The sequence below is a fragment of the Cariama cristata genome, unplaced genomic scaffold, assembly GCF_000690535.1.
Source record: "Cariama cristata isolate BGI_N322 unplaced genomic scaffold, ASM69053v1 scaffold2585, whole genome shotgun sequence".
Taxonomy (NCBI): domain Eukaryota; kingdom Metazoa; phylum Chordata; class Aves; order Cariamiformes; family Cariamidae; genus Cariama; species Cariama cristata.
This window is the reverse complement of record NW_009616785.1, coordinates 116,432-131,518: the sequence shown is the minus strand read 5'-3', so window position 1 is coordinate 131,518 and position 15,087 is coordinate 116,432. Positions and strand designations below refer to the sequence as shown.

The 15,087-nt window shown below is 34.6% G+C and overlaps 1 protein-coding gene across 1 annotated transcript in view; it reads left to right on the top strand.

Moving 5' to 3' along the window:
• The first annotated feature begins 2,454 nt into the window (after positions 1-2,454).
• Positions 2,455-15,087, top strand: part of ZZZ3 (zinc finger, ZZ-type containing 3) — a 33,583-nt gene continuing 20,950 nt past the window's right edge. Inside the window, exon 1 of the mRNA XM_009700286.1 lies at positions 2,455-3,965. Within this exon, the coding sequence (XP_009698588.1) occupies positions 2,455-3,965 (1,511 nt within the window). The remainder of the gene's footprint in view (positions 3,966-15,087) is intronic.

Here is a 15,087-nt window from a genome sequence, read left to right as displayed (position 1 = left end):
TGTGAAATGTCAGAAGTTATAATTTCTTCTAGTTTTGCAATGGTAAGTTTTTTACATTTCGTACTAAGTAAGTAACAACTTTTTAACGTGTGATGTAAGGTGTATTTTTTTTAGAAAGTAACATACCCGCAAATCAGTGAAGATTTCTGTCTTGCATATTGTCTCTAATGTCCGTTTTTTTTTTTCACCAAAGTGTATATTGGAATTTGGTGTAATTTATTTTATTGGTATCCATTTGAAGTGTCAGTTACTCATCCTTAACACGTGCTACCCTTAAATAGAACAACTTGGCTGAAATGGAATATCTAAATGACCCTATTTTTCATGTTTGGGTTCAACCCCAAATGAGATCACTCTTCAGAAGGTATTGAACTTGTGTGTAAAAGGGGAGAATATACAGGCAAGTTTATCCATGTAGAAAATAGGTATAAACAGCCAATACAGACAAAGCATAGTTAGATGTTTTTTTTCTCTCTTCAACTCAACTACTGATGTTTTGCCTATTTACTCTTTGTCGTATTATTCATATTTTCTCTTAGGATAGAGTTCATTGGACATCGCACACTTCGTCCTGCATTGTTACTTTTAAATAGACAGAATGGAAGTTAGTACAATAGCAGTTCTTTGCCTGTATCTCCAGGAGTACAAACAGTGCACAGTTCCCAGGGATTCCAGGCAGTGAGAATAGCTTACAAGCAGGAGGGTTGTAGCAGCACAAATACAACATAGTTTTGAGAACATTTGAAACTTCCAATTTGTAATTGTCTTTTCTTCCTTACACAAAATGATGTGCTGTCTTACACAGTTGTATCTAGAACTATACCAAGGAATGCTTTTAGGATACACTACTTTCATTAAGAAATACTACCTGCATTATGAATACCTAAACAGACAATATAGTAGTTACTGTTAATTGTCAAACAGAATTGTGGTGCTTAAGAGATCTACTGGTCTTGTCCTGTTCCCTCTTTTCTGCTCTAGGACATTCTAAATAGTAGATGGTGACAATAGTAGATTTATGAGAATTTATGCTCTTTTTTGTTTTTTCCTCTCCTTTGCTGGAGATGAAAAACACCTACTGAAACAATTTTCCTCCATGTCATTTTCAACCTTTCTAAATAACATGTAAAAGGTTTGATTCCATATTTAAAATTTTACATCTTCACATCATATGTCAGTTGAACAGGTTTGTATAATCTGGAATTTGGGTAGATGGAAAAGAGAAGGTGTACCATTGTGTACAAATGTGAATCTATTCACTATCATGGGTATTATGACAGGTTTGTGGTGATATGCAGTTTGACACATTGCATTTTTAAAGATGAAGTGAATAGAAGGATAAGACTGAACTGATTTCTATTTAAAATGTTATTTTGAAATTGGGCAAGTCGAGTACTCCTGCATTTCACCCTGAAATCTGAAATACACACACTCTCAAACTGGATATTTTAAACTTAGCTTTGAGTTTGAATTTGCTTAAATCTGATGTAGGTGATTGATTCATCTCACAAACTGTATCAAAAGTTTAAAAATGGAGAAGACTTGGGAAATAGCCTTCTAGTATCTCAGAGGAGGTTACTGAGAAGATAGAGCCAGGCTTTTTGTTGATATAAATGATGCAAAAGTAGGGGAGGCCCCACCTGGGTATAAGAAAAAATATTTTTGCTGTAACGACAATTAAACACTGGAACAGGTTTCCCAGAGAAGTTGTAGGAGGTTGGACTAGATTGCCTTCCAAAGTCCTTTCCAACTTGAATGATTTAATGATTCTGATTTGGGCATTTTGTTTTGTTTCATTTTTACAATTAAGGACTGTAACTTTTTTACTGGTGTGATTTATTTTTTTAATCCTCTGTTAAATTAGAATTGCAATTCCATTTTGTTATTTATGAGAGATTTGTTTTTGTTTTAAGCAACAAGTGAGCAAGCAAATACTATTTTAATGGTTTCCTTCTTAGTATGTGAAACGATGTAACTGGAAACTGCGGGATATTCAGAAAGTGATTTGACACCTGTCATTTGACCAGACAAACTTAAATAATAATAGAAATGCATTATATCATATGTACAATACATAAAAATAGTGTATTTTAGTAACTGGAGCCTAACTGAAACATTCCAGCCTTACATAAAGGCATAAGTATGAACAATGTTCACACACAAGTACAACTTGTGTTGAATTGCCAGAACAACTGCAAATACCAAGTCAGCTGCTTGGTAGCTTAGATTAAAAATGTTTTTAATGCCCTAAAGAAATACCCCAGAAAGAAGTGGTATTAATGCATTGCATAGGCATATTCAGTTTTACATTAGGTACATTTGTGACAATATATTCTTCAGATTTGCTATGTCTGTAGGTGTTTTTAAAATATTTTTGACTGTTTTGTTTGCATTTTTTTGAAGGTTTCCCAATGAGTGGATCATGATGAACATACTTTAGGGACTTGCCATAGTATGGCTGCTTCTCGATCTACTCGTGTTACAAGATCTACAGTGGGTTTAAATGGTTTGGATGAAAACTTTTGTGGTAGAACATTAAGAAACCGTAGTATTGCTCATCCAGAGGAAGTTTCACCCCATCCTCAAATACGATCAAGGTCACCAAAGAAGAGGCCAGAGTCTGTGCAAGCTCAGAAGGGAAGTAACGGTGGAAGAACTACTGATTTGAAACAACAGAGTGCTCGGGAATCATGGGTGAGCCCTAGGAAGAGAGGGCTGTCTACTTCAGAAAAAGATAATGTTGATAAACAAACTGTGGAAAATTGTGAAAAAAAACAAGCAGAACCTGTTTCACCTGTTTTGAAAAGAATTAAGCGCTGTCTACGTTCAGAGGCACCCAACAGTTCAGAAGAAGACTTGCCTACTAAAAGAGAGAAGGAATCATTGGAGCATAAAAGCTTAGTGTCGGACAATGATGCAGTCTCCACGGGGACTAAGCGAGCTTGTCGATGTCTTATATTGGATGATTGTGACAAAAGGGAAGTTAAAAAGGTGAACGTCTGTGCAGAAGGATTTAATAATTCTGCAATAGTTGACGAGATCGCAGGCTATCAGACTGTCAATGGAGTTGGTGAGAGAGACTCAAATTCTCTTAACTGTGATGACTGTCAGCTTGATGGGAACACTAAGCAAAACAGTGCTGGTTCCTGTATGCCCAAGGACAAAACAGTAGCAGAAAACGGAAACTCATTTGCCCATTCTTCATTGTTGCTTAATAGCAGCAAGGAGGGCAGTGTTGTAGACCATTATGTGCCTTGCGCAAACTCTCAAGAACAGGTAAAGTTAGAGGACCACAAAATAATAAATGACTGCTTGCCTGAGGAGCACACTAATCAGGCATATGAGCCAGCTACAGGGTCCTTTTCTGAAATCCAGTCATCTTTGTTAAGGGATTCAGAGGAGGAGGTAGATGTTGTAGGTGATAGTAGTGCCTCTAAGGAACAGTGTGCTGAAAACACCAATAGCAACCCGAATACTCATCATGACAGTGCATCAATCTCAGGTGAACCTGAACCACATTCTTCAGTGCTGGACTGTGTTTCAGCTCAAATGACATCTATGTCAGAACTTCAAGAACACAGATATACATTGAGAACTTCACCACGAAGGGCTGCCCCTGCCAGAAGTAGCCCTACTAAAAATAACTCTCCTTGTAGAGAAAACGGACAGCTCGAGGAAAATAATCTTAGTCCCACTGAAAAGAATGTACCTGTAGGTATTAATAATATCAATGGATCTCCCAAAACGTCAGAAGAAATTAAACAGAATGAAAAAGAGAGAAATTGTAATACGGGAGATCATGGGAGTGATGGACTAAGAAAGCAACTTTCTGAGGCTAGGCTTGTTGCTGGATATGTACCATCTGCCAAAGAGAGTGCCAACATCCACACTGCAGAGGATGATGAGGAAGAGCCTGATGTATATTACTTTGAATCAGATCATGTGGCATTGAAACACAACAAAGAGTATGTGTAACTATGGTAACCATGAATTCTGCTTTTGTTTCTTACAAAAATATATAAATTAATATGTATTTAAAGTACTTTCACAAACATTTAAGCGCTTTATAATTTTCATACTCTTCAGTCTTCATTTTTTCTTCCTTGTTTCTACCTCAAACAAAATTAAACTCTATTTAATATGCAGTATGGTACAGCAATGTGGTTTATACATTTCTAGCAATATGAATTCTTTAGCCAGAACTTGTGGTTTTTGTTTTTTGTGTAAAAAACCCACGTTGTTATCTTTTTTCCTCTAAAATACTAGCTGGAAACAAAACCAAAGGAATGATAACACTTAACTAGAGTTCCGTTATTTATCAGCATATCTAGTAGGCACAGCACACACAGCTTATGAAATTATCATTTTGTTATACATAGAATTTAAGGTTAGATACCTATTTTCAGAATGTCATGGGAAAGACTTACCATTATTGTGTTAAGGAAGATAAATCGATCAAATGCAGCAATTTGAGAACTTTCTCCAGAGTAAATTATGTTTACATTGGTGTTTATATTCATTACATTAAATATATGCATGTTCTGATTATTATTAGAAAAGAGCACTAACTTGCTATTATATTTATCTTCTGAATATCTGTAAGTAGAACTGTGGTAATCATACGTTTGTGATACCTGTGAAAGATTCTTGAAACAAAAGGGCAGTTTTCTCAGTGAAGAAAGTTTACATAGAGAAAATTTGTATTCAGGTGATAGATTGGGCCACAGTTTTTATTGCACAGTCTTTGTAATGCTGTTTTGACGTCTATGTTTTGCTGTTTAGTAGATGTTCTACATTTTGTTGTGAGTACTGAAAGGCCAAATGCAGATGATCTTCAGTTTTCTTCATACGAAGTGTTAAACCACTGCTAGTTGTTTTTGTAAATGATCACAGGACAATTATTGTGAATATGGGGCACAAGGCACAGATGACTGTTTAATCCAGCAGAAGTTTGACTGGGGTTTTTGGTATTAGAGTTGCATTATTTTTATAATGAAATTTTGTTCAATATTGGATATGAGTAAATTATTTTAATTGGAGAAAATTATGAATTACAGCATGGTTCAGACAAACTGTGATTTCAAAATAACAATCAAATATCTGCAGCTTCAGCCATCAGCCCAAAGTGTGTGGACACTTTTCCTGGTAGATAGAAGATTGCCGTTTCCTAAATTATAAATGGGAAAAATAGACTGTTGTCTTTTGATGTTTTTGGATGATTTTGTACCTGTATGTAGGATGACTTTACTAGTTATGTTTAGTACAAAGATACATTAGTAAGGTGTCTTTTTAGTTATTAGGAAAAGAATGATAAAGATCATATCAGATTTTTAGATGTAGCCTCAGTTTTTACTTCTTTAAAATGTCTGAAATGCAGTTTTTAAAAATCAAAATCTGCAATTGAATGTAAATGCTGTAAAAATAACAGTAATTTTTTCTATTCTTACAATTAAACACGGATCAAAATTGTTCTTGAAAAATTTCAGGAACATGCCTTAGTGTTAGCTTTTGAGTATATGCTATTGCTCTGAAGATATGACTAGTTATTGTTCAGATTGGCAGCCTGTTTGTGAGAGCTTGTGGGGGAGCTTTTGAAATTGTAAGTAGGACTTGGTAGCTTGCTACTAACTTGCTACCTGAATGCAAAATTCCAAAGGAAATTGCTATTATTTTTATCCTATCTTCTATTTTACTGATTTTTGGTGGCAAAATGTCAAAGCTAGAATTCTCTTCTAGACCAAGAAAGAATAATTTCTACTTTTCAGAAGGGAAGTGTGCTACTGAAGGTAGTGTTAGCTGTATTTTTTTCCCTTTAAAAATGTTGATGTAATTGGAAGATTATAGGCAGTCTTTTCTAGTTGTTGTTGTTTATATTTGCAAGAAAATAAATCTAGTATTCTGATGGTTCCTTAAGTCTATGTTTTGATGTTTGAGTGCAATTGTCCTTTATGCAGAACTTCGTAGTTCAAGAGTTAATCAAATACAGTGCACTACATCCTTTTTCAAATTTTAAAAATACCGATACTCCTAATTCATATGTTATAGTTCTTGAATAGCATCATAATTACACCCTTGTTTAATCTCATTTGGTGCTTATTTTCTAAAATGTTGAACTTAGATTTTAACAGAAGTGTTTTTCCTGATTAGTACAGATGTAAGGAATTCCAGGGTTCCCGTGCTGTCAGGTAAAGGCTATTCACTTTGCCTGTGATATTTCTGGCTAAGCAAAGTATGCTGGTCTTTTGCTTATCAGGTCTTCAAATGCTACAGAGCTTTGTTTTTCTGTCCTTCATCAGTTTGTGATTAAACTTGTCTTTATGGATATTTTTTTTCTCTGGTTTATATTTCTGTTCTCTTTTAAAAGCTAATTCAGAGAGACATTAGCATCTTGGCTAGGTTGAGGAGACAGATTTCTCCAAAAAGTCATTAATACTGTTCTTTGGATGTTCCACAGCGGAAAAAAAATTATATTCCTCTGTGTTGTAGAAGCAATTTGATATGTCTGTAGACTTACATTATTTCTTGTCATATTACATAGCTTGATGACATGCATATTCGTACAGCTGATTTTCACTTTCCCAAGAAATTATTGTAAACATTGATAAAATATGAATATACTGAAACCTTCAACAGCTATAAGAAAAACAATGAAAGGTATATCGTGGTATATTTGTATGACTTTTGTTGCTTTTTGAATGTTATCATGTTTAAACAACATTCATGTATTAATATTTCTCAGAAAACTGGTTGATATAATAGGACAAGTAATCATGACAGAAAGCAAATTATGGAGTAGTATTATTGAGAGAAAAGGCTGAAATGATGGGTGTTCCACAACTTCTTTAATAAAATAGATTTCTCCTACAAAGACAGACCCAAGATCTCTAAACAGAAATTTTTATCACAACATAGACATTCATGTGGGTAATAACAGACTGATCTAGGGGCTTGTATAATTGTAAGTCTTGTTAATGTTAATTTTTCTGTTATTACACACATAATTTGAGTTTTTGTGGATTATTATTCCTCAGAAAAATATGGTTTGGTGTGTATTTGAGAAATTTGCTTGTATGTTCTAGCTCAGAAACCTTTGCATTTTCTCTTGAGATATTTTCATCAAAACTGAACTTGTGATTTAAATCTTTTTACACTGCTTAATTTTATATGCTCTGCTTAGTGTTTTGTTTGTCTTTCCTCAGGAGTTTCTCATATCTTTTTGCTGTATCATTTTATAGTTTAATTGTTTCTTATGGTGCAGTAGCTTACTTCAATTTTCTTTTGTATGCAATGTTTTATTCTCAGTACATTTTCCACTTTGCCCAGTTTTTCATTTAGTGCCCTCTATTTATTTTTTTTCTTCTTTCTCTCTACTTACTGTCTTTGGAGATTTGCAATGTTTGGCAGGTATTAAGTTGCATGAGGGGAAATTTTTGTTTAATGTTTAGCTCTGAGTTCTAGATGAAAATGTAATTGAGGAATTAGGTTTTCATGTACATATAATGCATTATACAGTGTATTTTCTAGGATCCTGGGAAGTGTGGTTAGCTTTATAGGAACCACTTAGGCCTGTGGGTAAGCTCACTGAAATACAAGCAGTATGCATGAACACTTGCCTACAGGCATTCGGTTGCAAGAGTTAGGATCTTGCGTTTGTTCAGTTAATAGATGTTTTCATATATCTTTGGTTTCATTTATTACTTTATAGTATTTGAAATCATAGTAGCTGTACTGACATTTAAACTGAAGGCAGATTAAAATGAAATACTTTAGTACATCTCTTAAAACCCAGTCTTTTGAATTCTTACCTACTATGGGTTGTATTGTTGCAGAGGCCTTGGAAAGACAGGACCATGTAGGATTGTTAGACTAGTGTCTGGTGCACCTTGCCATACCAGTTCTTTGAGAACTACCTTAAACTGAGTCTTCTTAAAGTGTAACTGTAACATAAACCTGTAAGGTGAAATTCTGATTTTACCCGCACCATGTTTTTTCCTTAACTGGATGACAAATTAGTATTAAAATTAAACTACTTTTCATCAATATATTTTAAGATAAAAATCTCTGTCTTCATATATAGTAGGTAAGAATAAAAATACTACATCAGTTTTGTAATTTATCCCCATGTATTCAGATACATATCTCAGAATAAAGGTCAAATATATCACACAGTATGGATTTATTTTACTGTACAGATAAGTCAGATAATCTAACATTCCTTTGTAGTGATATCATGTAGCTATGAGTAGCTAGTGCTATAGAATAAATTATCCTCCTGTATTATTTTTAAGGACGCCTTTGTCTCATTTTCCTATGAGACATACAGGTTTAGTCTGAGGATACTTTACTTCTTACATTGTTTCATCTTAAGGAGTAAGGGGAATTGGTAGAAGTCAAGTAAGTCAAATTACTTTTTGTAGTAGCAGTTTTAGTCCATACTGGAGTTAAGATTGTTACGAGATGGCAACTATTTCATAAATATGTAACCTCTGAGTACTATAGACTATATCATCAATATAGAAGAATTGATGAAGTGTACATTTTTAGTGTTGAAGAATAATAGAAGTTACAAATTTTTTTAAAAATGCATATGTGCCATATATGTTAGATTACAGTGTTTTAATTCATCATTTGTTCCACACAAGAGTGGTGTGGCATACAGTGATAAAACTACCTTTTAATGCACAACTTAAACCTATGGAAAATTGGTACTTTTTTCAGAGAGTAGTTTCTACTGTTTGGTAGGTTGGTCTGTGTTCTTAGTAAGTAACAAAAAATTAAATCGACTTTAAGTAAAAATCTCATTTCATGTAGAAATCGAGTGCTGCAACTAGTTCATCTGCAAAACATATAATGGAAATCAATTAGAAACTTCTAATACAAGTTTCTGATCAACTACAGTTTGATATTGCAGATAATTGGATTATTAGAACATGTTCTGATAGAGCAATGGGCACACAAACATATTTATTAATCAAATACTCATTATATTTTACACCAGCTTAAAATATTAAGTATTTTGAGATTGTTTTACTGCCAGCATTGTTATTTTATCATGTTTTATAAGATCATTTCTATCTATAAATACTTATCAATGGAGAAGTTGTAAGTGACACAAAATTATTGTGGGACTAAAGATTAAGGTTTAGTTAAGAGTATTTTTGTAGTCATAGAACCGTGTTTTATAATTACATACGTTATTCAATAAACAGTAATAGAGTTCTTAATTTGCAAGAGATAATGCCTTGGGCATGTGCTGCATCTTCTTTTCTCTCTCTAGCAATAGGCTTATTCTAGGAGCTATTAAATGTCAAGTACATTTGTCAAATTCATTTCTCTTTCTCTGAACATAGTTATCTTGCTGTCAACCACAGCACAATCCTAGTGAACAGCACTATCAAACCCAGTGTAATCCTCCTTTAAATAATGCATCCTGTGGAAAGCAAAGCAAAGCTTGATTTCTTCTGGATTTGTGTCCTTTGCTCCTTGAATTCTCTTCTCTCCTGATTTGCATGATACCTGCTTTTCTTTTTCTGCCTACGCTGTCACCTCCAAGAGTCCTCTGTTTCAGCATCCTTTCCTGGAAGAGGGAGTTTGAGCTCTCCAGCGCAGAGCTGCTTGCCTGCTGGCTGGCTTTGGGGGGGGGGCTGTGCTGGTGGATTGACCGGACAACGTGAAGAGTAACAGTTGAATTCTACTTGCCTTTCTGTTGTGGAGACAGTAGTTATGGTCTCTCCCCCTTTCCAAACTGCCAGTTTTTAGAGATCAGACAGGAGCTCAACTTGTCTTTCCAGCTTCTTTGATCAACATGGATCAAAAAAATCGTGGGGGAAAAATGCACAAATTAAAAAAGTAAAAAACTTACTGTTTTAATACAGAAAAAGGGAGAAACTTATTTTCCTGCCTGTTCATTTGGAAGTGCTTACCATTTCTAAGAATCCCCATCGGTAAATTCATCTATAACAGGAGAATTAAGTATTAGTAAATAATAAAAATAGGAAATACCAGTTTAAAAAAAAAATCAAATGCCATAGGAAATTCATGGTCCTGATTTAAAAAAAAGAGAGACAAAGCCGAGAGAAGATAGGTATTCACCCAGCACCCAGCACAGCTGGGTGGAGAGTGAGACTGTGGCTGTGGTTTTGGCTATGCCCAGAAGGGACACTTAACAAAAGCAGAAGTGGTGAAGTGTGGTTATACCAGTTATACCAATGTAAAGTATGTCTGATGGGACAAGGAATAAATTATATTACTGTAATTGCCTGCTCAGTAGGGATGTACAAGTATTTCACTGAAATACTAGTAAAGATAATGATGCCACCAAGAAAACAAGACCATAGTGACTGGCATATGCTGTGAGAATGCGGGTATCTTTACTCTTCAGTTTTGACTAACCTAACTTGAAATAATTCCATTACCAGTCTTAAGTATTTGTTCTGGTCTTACATGAAATTTTGACGGCATCTCCATCATGAACTACAGAACTGGCAGTATATTTTAGAAAGGAATTGTACGAGCTGTATGTATTAATGCTTGTTTTAGTCTCAGCAGTAAGTTCTAATCAAGATAGGTGTTTCTTTGGTACTAGAAAGTACTTACATGCTATTTTGAGACAAGGAAAGATCCTACTTTTTGGTTTCCTTTAAATTTTATTCTTAGTAGGAATAGCCAGCTGATTTTTAATTTTTCATTATTGCATTTCTTTATTTTGCTTTGCATAGTTCAAGGTGAAGATTTGCTGTTGTTTCTTTGAAAGTTACATGCTTTGTAAGCCAAGGACCAGTTGTGTTTGTCCATGGTTTATTGTCATAGTGAGTACTGTTAAAAGTCTACATTTTACTAATTTTCTTCCTTATTTCTAACTTTTCTTCCCCTTCTTTAGCCCAAGAACATTGAGTGAATAATTCTTTGTGCTGCTGTTAGAACATTCAGCCTCTCATGATTGCCTGTCATGTTCTTGTAATCCAATTATAGTCTTCAGATATTACTGTAACAGACTACTTGAGGGAATATGTTAATTTGTTCCTTCGGCAAGAATATATACCTGAATAATCAAGGGGATTCTTCCTTGGGTTATAGTGAAAACCTATGTAAACTAACGTAGAGTGAGTTGAAGGAGTTCAGTAATTAGTGTTGTCAAATTTCTCTGTTTTTTTTGATTCAGAGGATTTCTGTACAGTTGGGTCAGTTTCATGGTAACATGGGTTGCTCCTACTTTGTCTCTGGAAGAAAGCCCCTTCTGAATGGTTGCTTTCCCCAACATCTTTTTAGAGAAAAATATCTAAGTGGAGATACTGGAGGAATCTGTGCGGTATTTTCTCTCAGTAGAGGAATCAAGACCGTCCTCATTAGAGATGATGAGAAGGGAGGAGAAAGAGTTGGGGATGTGCTGTCAACCTGTCTTTCTGTGCCCCTTGTGAAGAAAACAATTTCGCTGCCGTTTCTCATGTCACTCCAAGCCTTGAAAATAGGGGAATGGCAGGGACCTGTGTCTTCTTCCCTACTAAATGTCACTGTCCTGCAGGAAAATACTTTAGAAAGTGCTGTTAAAGGAAGATCAAAAAACTATATTAAAATGTGTTAACTGAGGGAGGACTGATGGATGATGTTTTAACCTTTCATGTTGACAAGGCTGAAACAACTTACATGTTTATTTAGAGACACAGAGACCTAATTGCTACCAGCAATTTTGAAAACTTGCTGGAAATGTGGATATTTGATAAAGAGGCTTTTGTACAGCTAGTACTAAATCCTGCTGAGTGTGGCGGACAGCTCCTGGCAAGAATGAAGCCTATAGAAATACATGAGTGGGTGTTCCATTTCTGGGGCAGAGGTAAGGATTTAAGAAAGAAAGGGACATCACAAGTTCATAACCAACAAAATACTGTTCAGATGCTTGAAATACAAAGTCTGGAGCTGTGGAAGTTAAAAGGAAGGTGAAATTAGAGTGGAAAATGGCTCTTTTGCATCCAGGTAAAAGGCTGCAGTAGGATTTTCTGGTTTGGTTTAGGGTTTGTTTTTCTTTTTAAATCTCGTTTTTAAAAAAATGTGCTTTTTGGCTTAGTTCTGTTTTGTTTTAAAGAGATGTATGTTATAGCCTGAGGCTGGCAATCAGAAATAGCAATTTTTGTTCTGTGACTGGCACGGTAGACTTGGAGAAGCCACTTAATGTATACTTAAGTTGTTTCACGTATAAAATGGAGATGCAGTTTAATTATCTGCTTACTTTGGAAGCCTTTTAAAAGGTCTGAAGTATGAATATCAATTATTGCTAGAGAAAGTACAGTAAATTACAGTATGTGTAAAGAGGTTAAGCTAGAGTGTAAAACAATGTCATAATGAGTTGCAGAATTGGCTATAAGTAGATTACCTTGGTCATAGTATCTAAGCATTAGGTAAGTAAAAACATACTATATGCTGCTTTCTTCAGGCAAAGATGCTTTTATAAGTCCTGATAGGAGTTGATATATACCCTTATTGATTATACCCTTAAACTCTTTTCTGTATCTGAAGGGAGGTCAAAGAAGGGCCACTCGTCATCAGTCTCTTCTGCTTCCTTGTTGCTGTCATGTGTGTTTTACAAGTCTAGCATTGAATCCCAGTACTCTTCCCTAGTGCAATAACAGATTTTTTAAATCTCAGGTGCACATCAGAATAATTTGTGAGAAACTCTACAGCATCAAAATTACTGTATCATGACACTGGCAAAGATTTCAGGCCGAGCTTAAAAGCTGTGAGCATTGTCTGATACTTCTGAACTGAAACAAACATAAAAACCAAAACAAAACAAAGCAGTCACTTCTCTGAAATCAGAAGATTGTGTTTGATCTGACAAAGATTTCTACAGGAAGCCAATCTCTTGCTACAGCTGCCTTGGGTTAATTTGGAAATTCTAAGTGCAATTAATATTTCACTTTTCCTACAGTAATTTGCAGTCTTACAATATAACGTTTAGTTTCCAATACTTTCTTAGGTTAGCATCTAATAAGGGCTTTTTTTCCTGAGTCACTGTTAGTAAACCAAAATCCAGAGTGGTAAAGGACTTAAGAACAGGAGAGCAGGTTTTAATCTGTACTTTGCTAGAATGCCAGTAGATGGCAATGAAACAAAGACTTGCTCAAATCTTCCCGATTACTGATATATATTGATTTTGTATCACAACTGTTGGAAATACAGAAACCAAGTTTGCTTTAAAGTAGATATTTTTTCTACATATATTTTAGCCAGTGTCACGTAACTGTTTAGCCAGTTATGAGAAGTGTATACTCTTTCACTTAAATCCTACCTGCACAAGAAATAATCAGGATTTCTAATACAATTTTAAATTATAGTACTCAGGTTTTTACCTTCTAATCCCCAGAATTGATATTACTATACTTTTTATCATACTGTGAACTGTAGAACTGTAGAAGTGCAGTTAGTTTTGGGAGTGGAAAGTGATGACTACCAGCTGCACAACATTTTATCAGTCAAGAGGATAAGTCACTTTTTAATTAGACATCAAAGTACACATCTTTGCAAGGTACTAAATGGTTATTGTAAGGCAAGTATAGTTGACAAAATAGCTTTTTTTATTTCAAGTAATTTCTGTGAGCATCTAGACAATAAATTACAGGGAACTCTGTATGCTGATTTCATTACATAAATTACAAATAATTTCTTCCTACAATTTTCCATTGTTAGTAAGTGTTACCTTATCACCTGCTAGCTTTATAAAACTATTTTATATATTGTCAACTTTTAAAAAAATACTGAATAGAGTTGCATTAGTGATCTAACAATGATAAATATTTAAATAAGGGGAAAATTATCATTGAGATAACAATGAAAGTGTTTTAAATTTGTATATGGTTCATGCTAAAAGCAAGTAAAAAACATTTAGCTATGTATTTCTAAGATTGTCTGAATACTATGTGAAAATTTGAGACAGTCAAAGTTGCATGAGTTTATATAAGTAAATGTGAGAATGTTCATTATATCATTACTTCAGAGGTGGTTACGTAAGGTTGAAAAAGATTAAATAAGAACAAAACTTTGGACTGGCAAGGACCTCCTTCCATTTGTTTTCACTTGAGGGGAGAGTAGAATTAATACTGCTGTTTCCAAGTCTTCAGCTTAAAAGGTGAGAAAATGCAATATGATTGTGGTGGAATATTAGGTGCACAGTAGTGTTTTGAGATACCTCTTGCTAATTTCAAGTTTGTCTGTAAGTTTACTCTGGATAAAGACACTTGACATGAAAATTCATCTTTTTTTATGGATAAGACCAGTGGCAGAAAATTTTCTTGTGTTCTTAAATGTCTGAGCATTAAGACTTTGTAGTGGGCTCGTTTTTAGAGGAAGCTTGACATTTTTGTGGTGTTTGGTGAGTGTTACCAACAGCCACTTCTGTGTCTACGTTGTTCAACGGGACAAAACTGATGCTTCACATTATTTACCACAATCTAACTGAAAAGTTTCACTAATGTATTTTATTCCATCCACTAATTTGAATTAGCTACCTAAAAGTTAAAATCTTCATTTTGTAGTATGTTTCTCACATCACTCATTCACTTAAGGTTTAAAGTAGAGTACATTCTTCTGTTGAAGGGAGAAGAAACCTTCCGAAACCAAGGAGGGACTAGCCTTTGTGACTGAATGACTCTTAATGTAATACTGAAATGAATTTCTTTAAAAATACTGAATGATGTGGCCTCTTGTACAAGCTAGTGTTAAGTAATGTAGCATAAAAAATGAGAGTAAACTTAATAAACATGCCATTCTTAAGGTAGATTGACTCCATATATATATAGTAATTTCTAAAGCTTGCTGTTAGTTCCTGATGCAAAGAAAAAAATCTGTGATGTAACTCTGGGTACTTAGATCTGGAAATGTAAATAGTGTTACCACAGGATGGAAAGAATGGGGGAAAAAAGGCATCTTGAAAGTAGATCTCAGAAAACTGGATGAAAATGGGAATGGGTCTCATTAAGATACTAGCTACACTATTTTCAAGCTTTATCACAGACAAGAGAGGAGGCTGCTGTGTCCCTAATCACTATTAGAACAAGGTTCATAGAGATGAATAGTGTAATAACTAATTGCTTACAG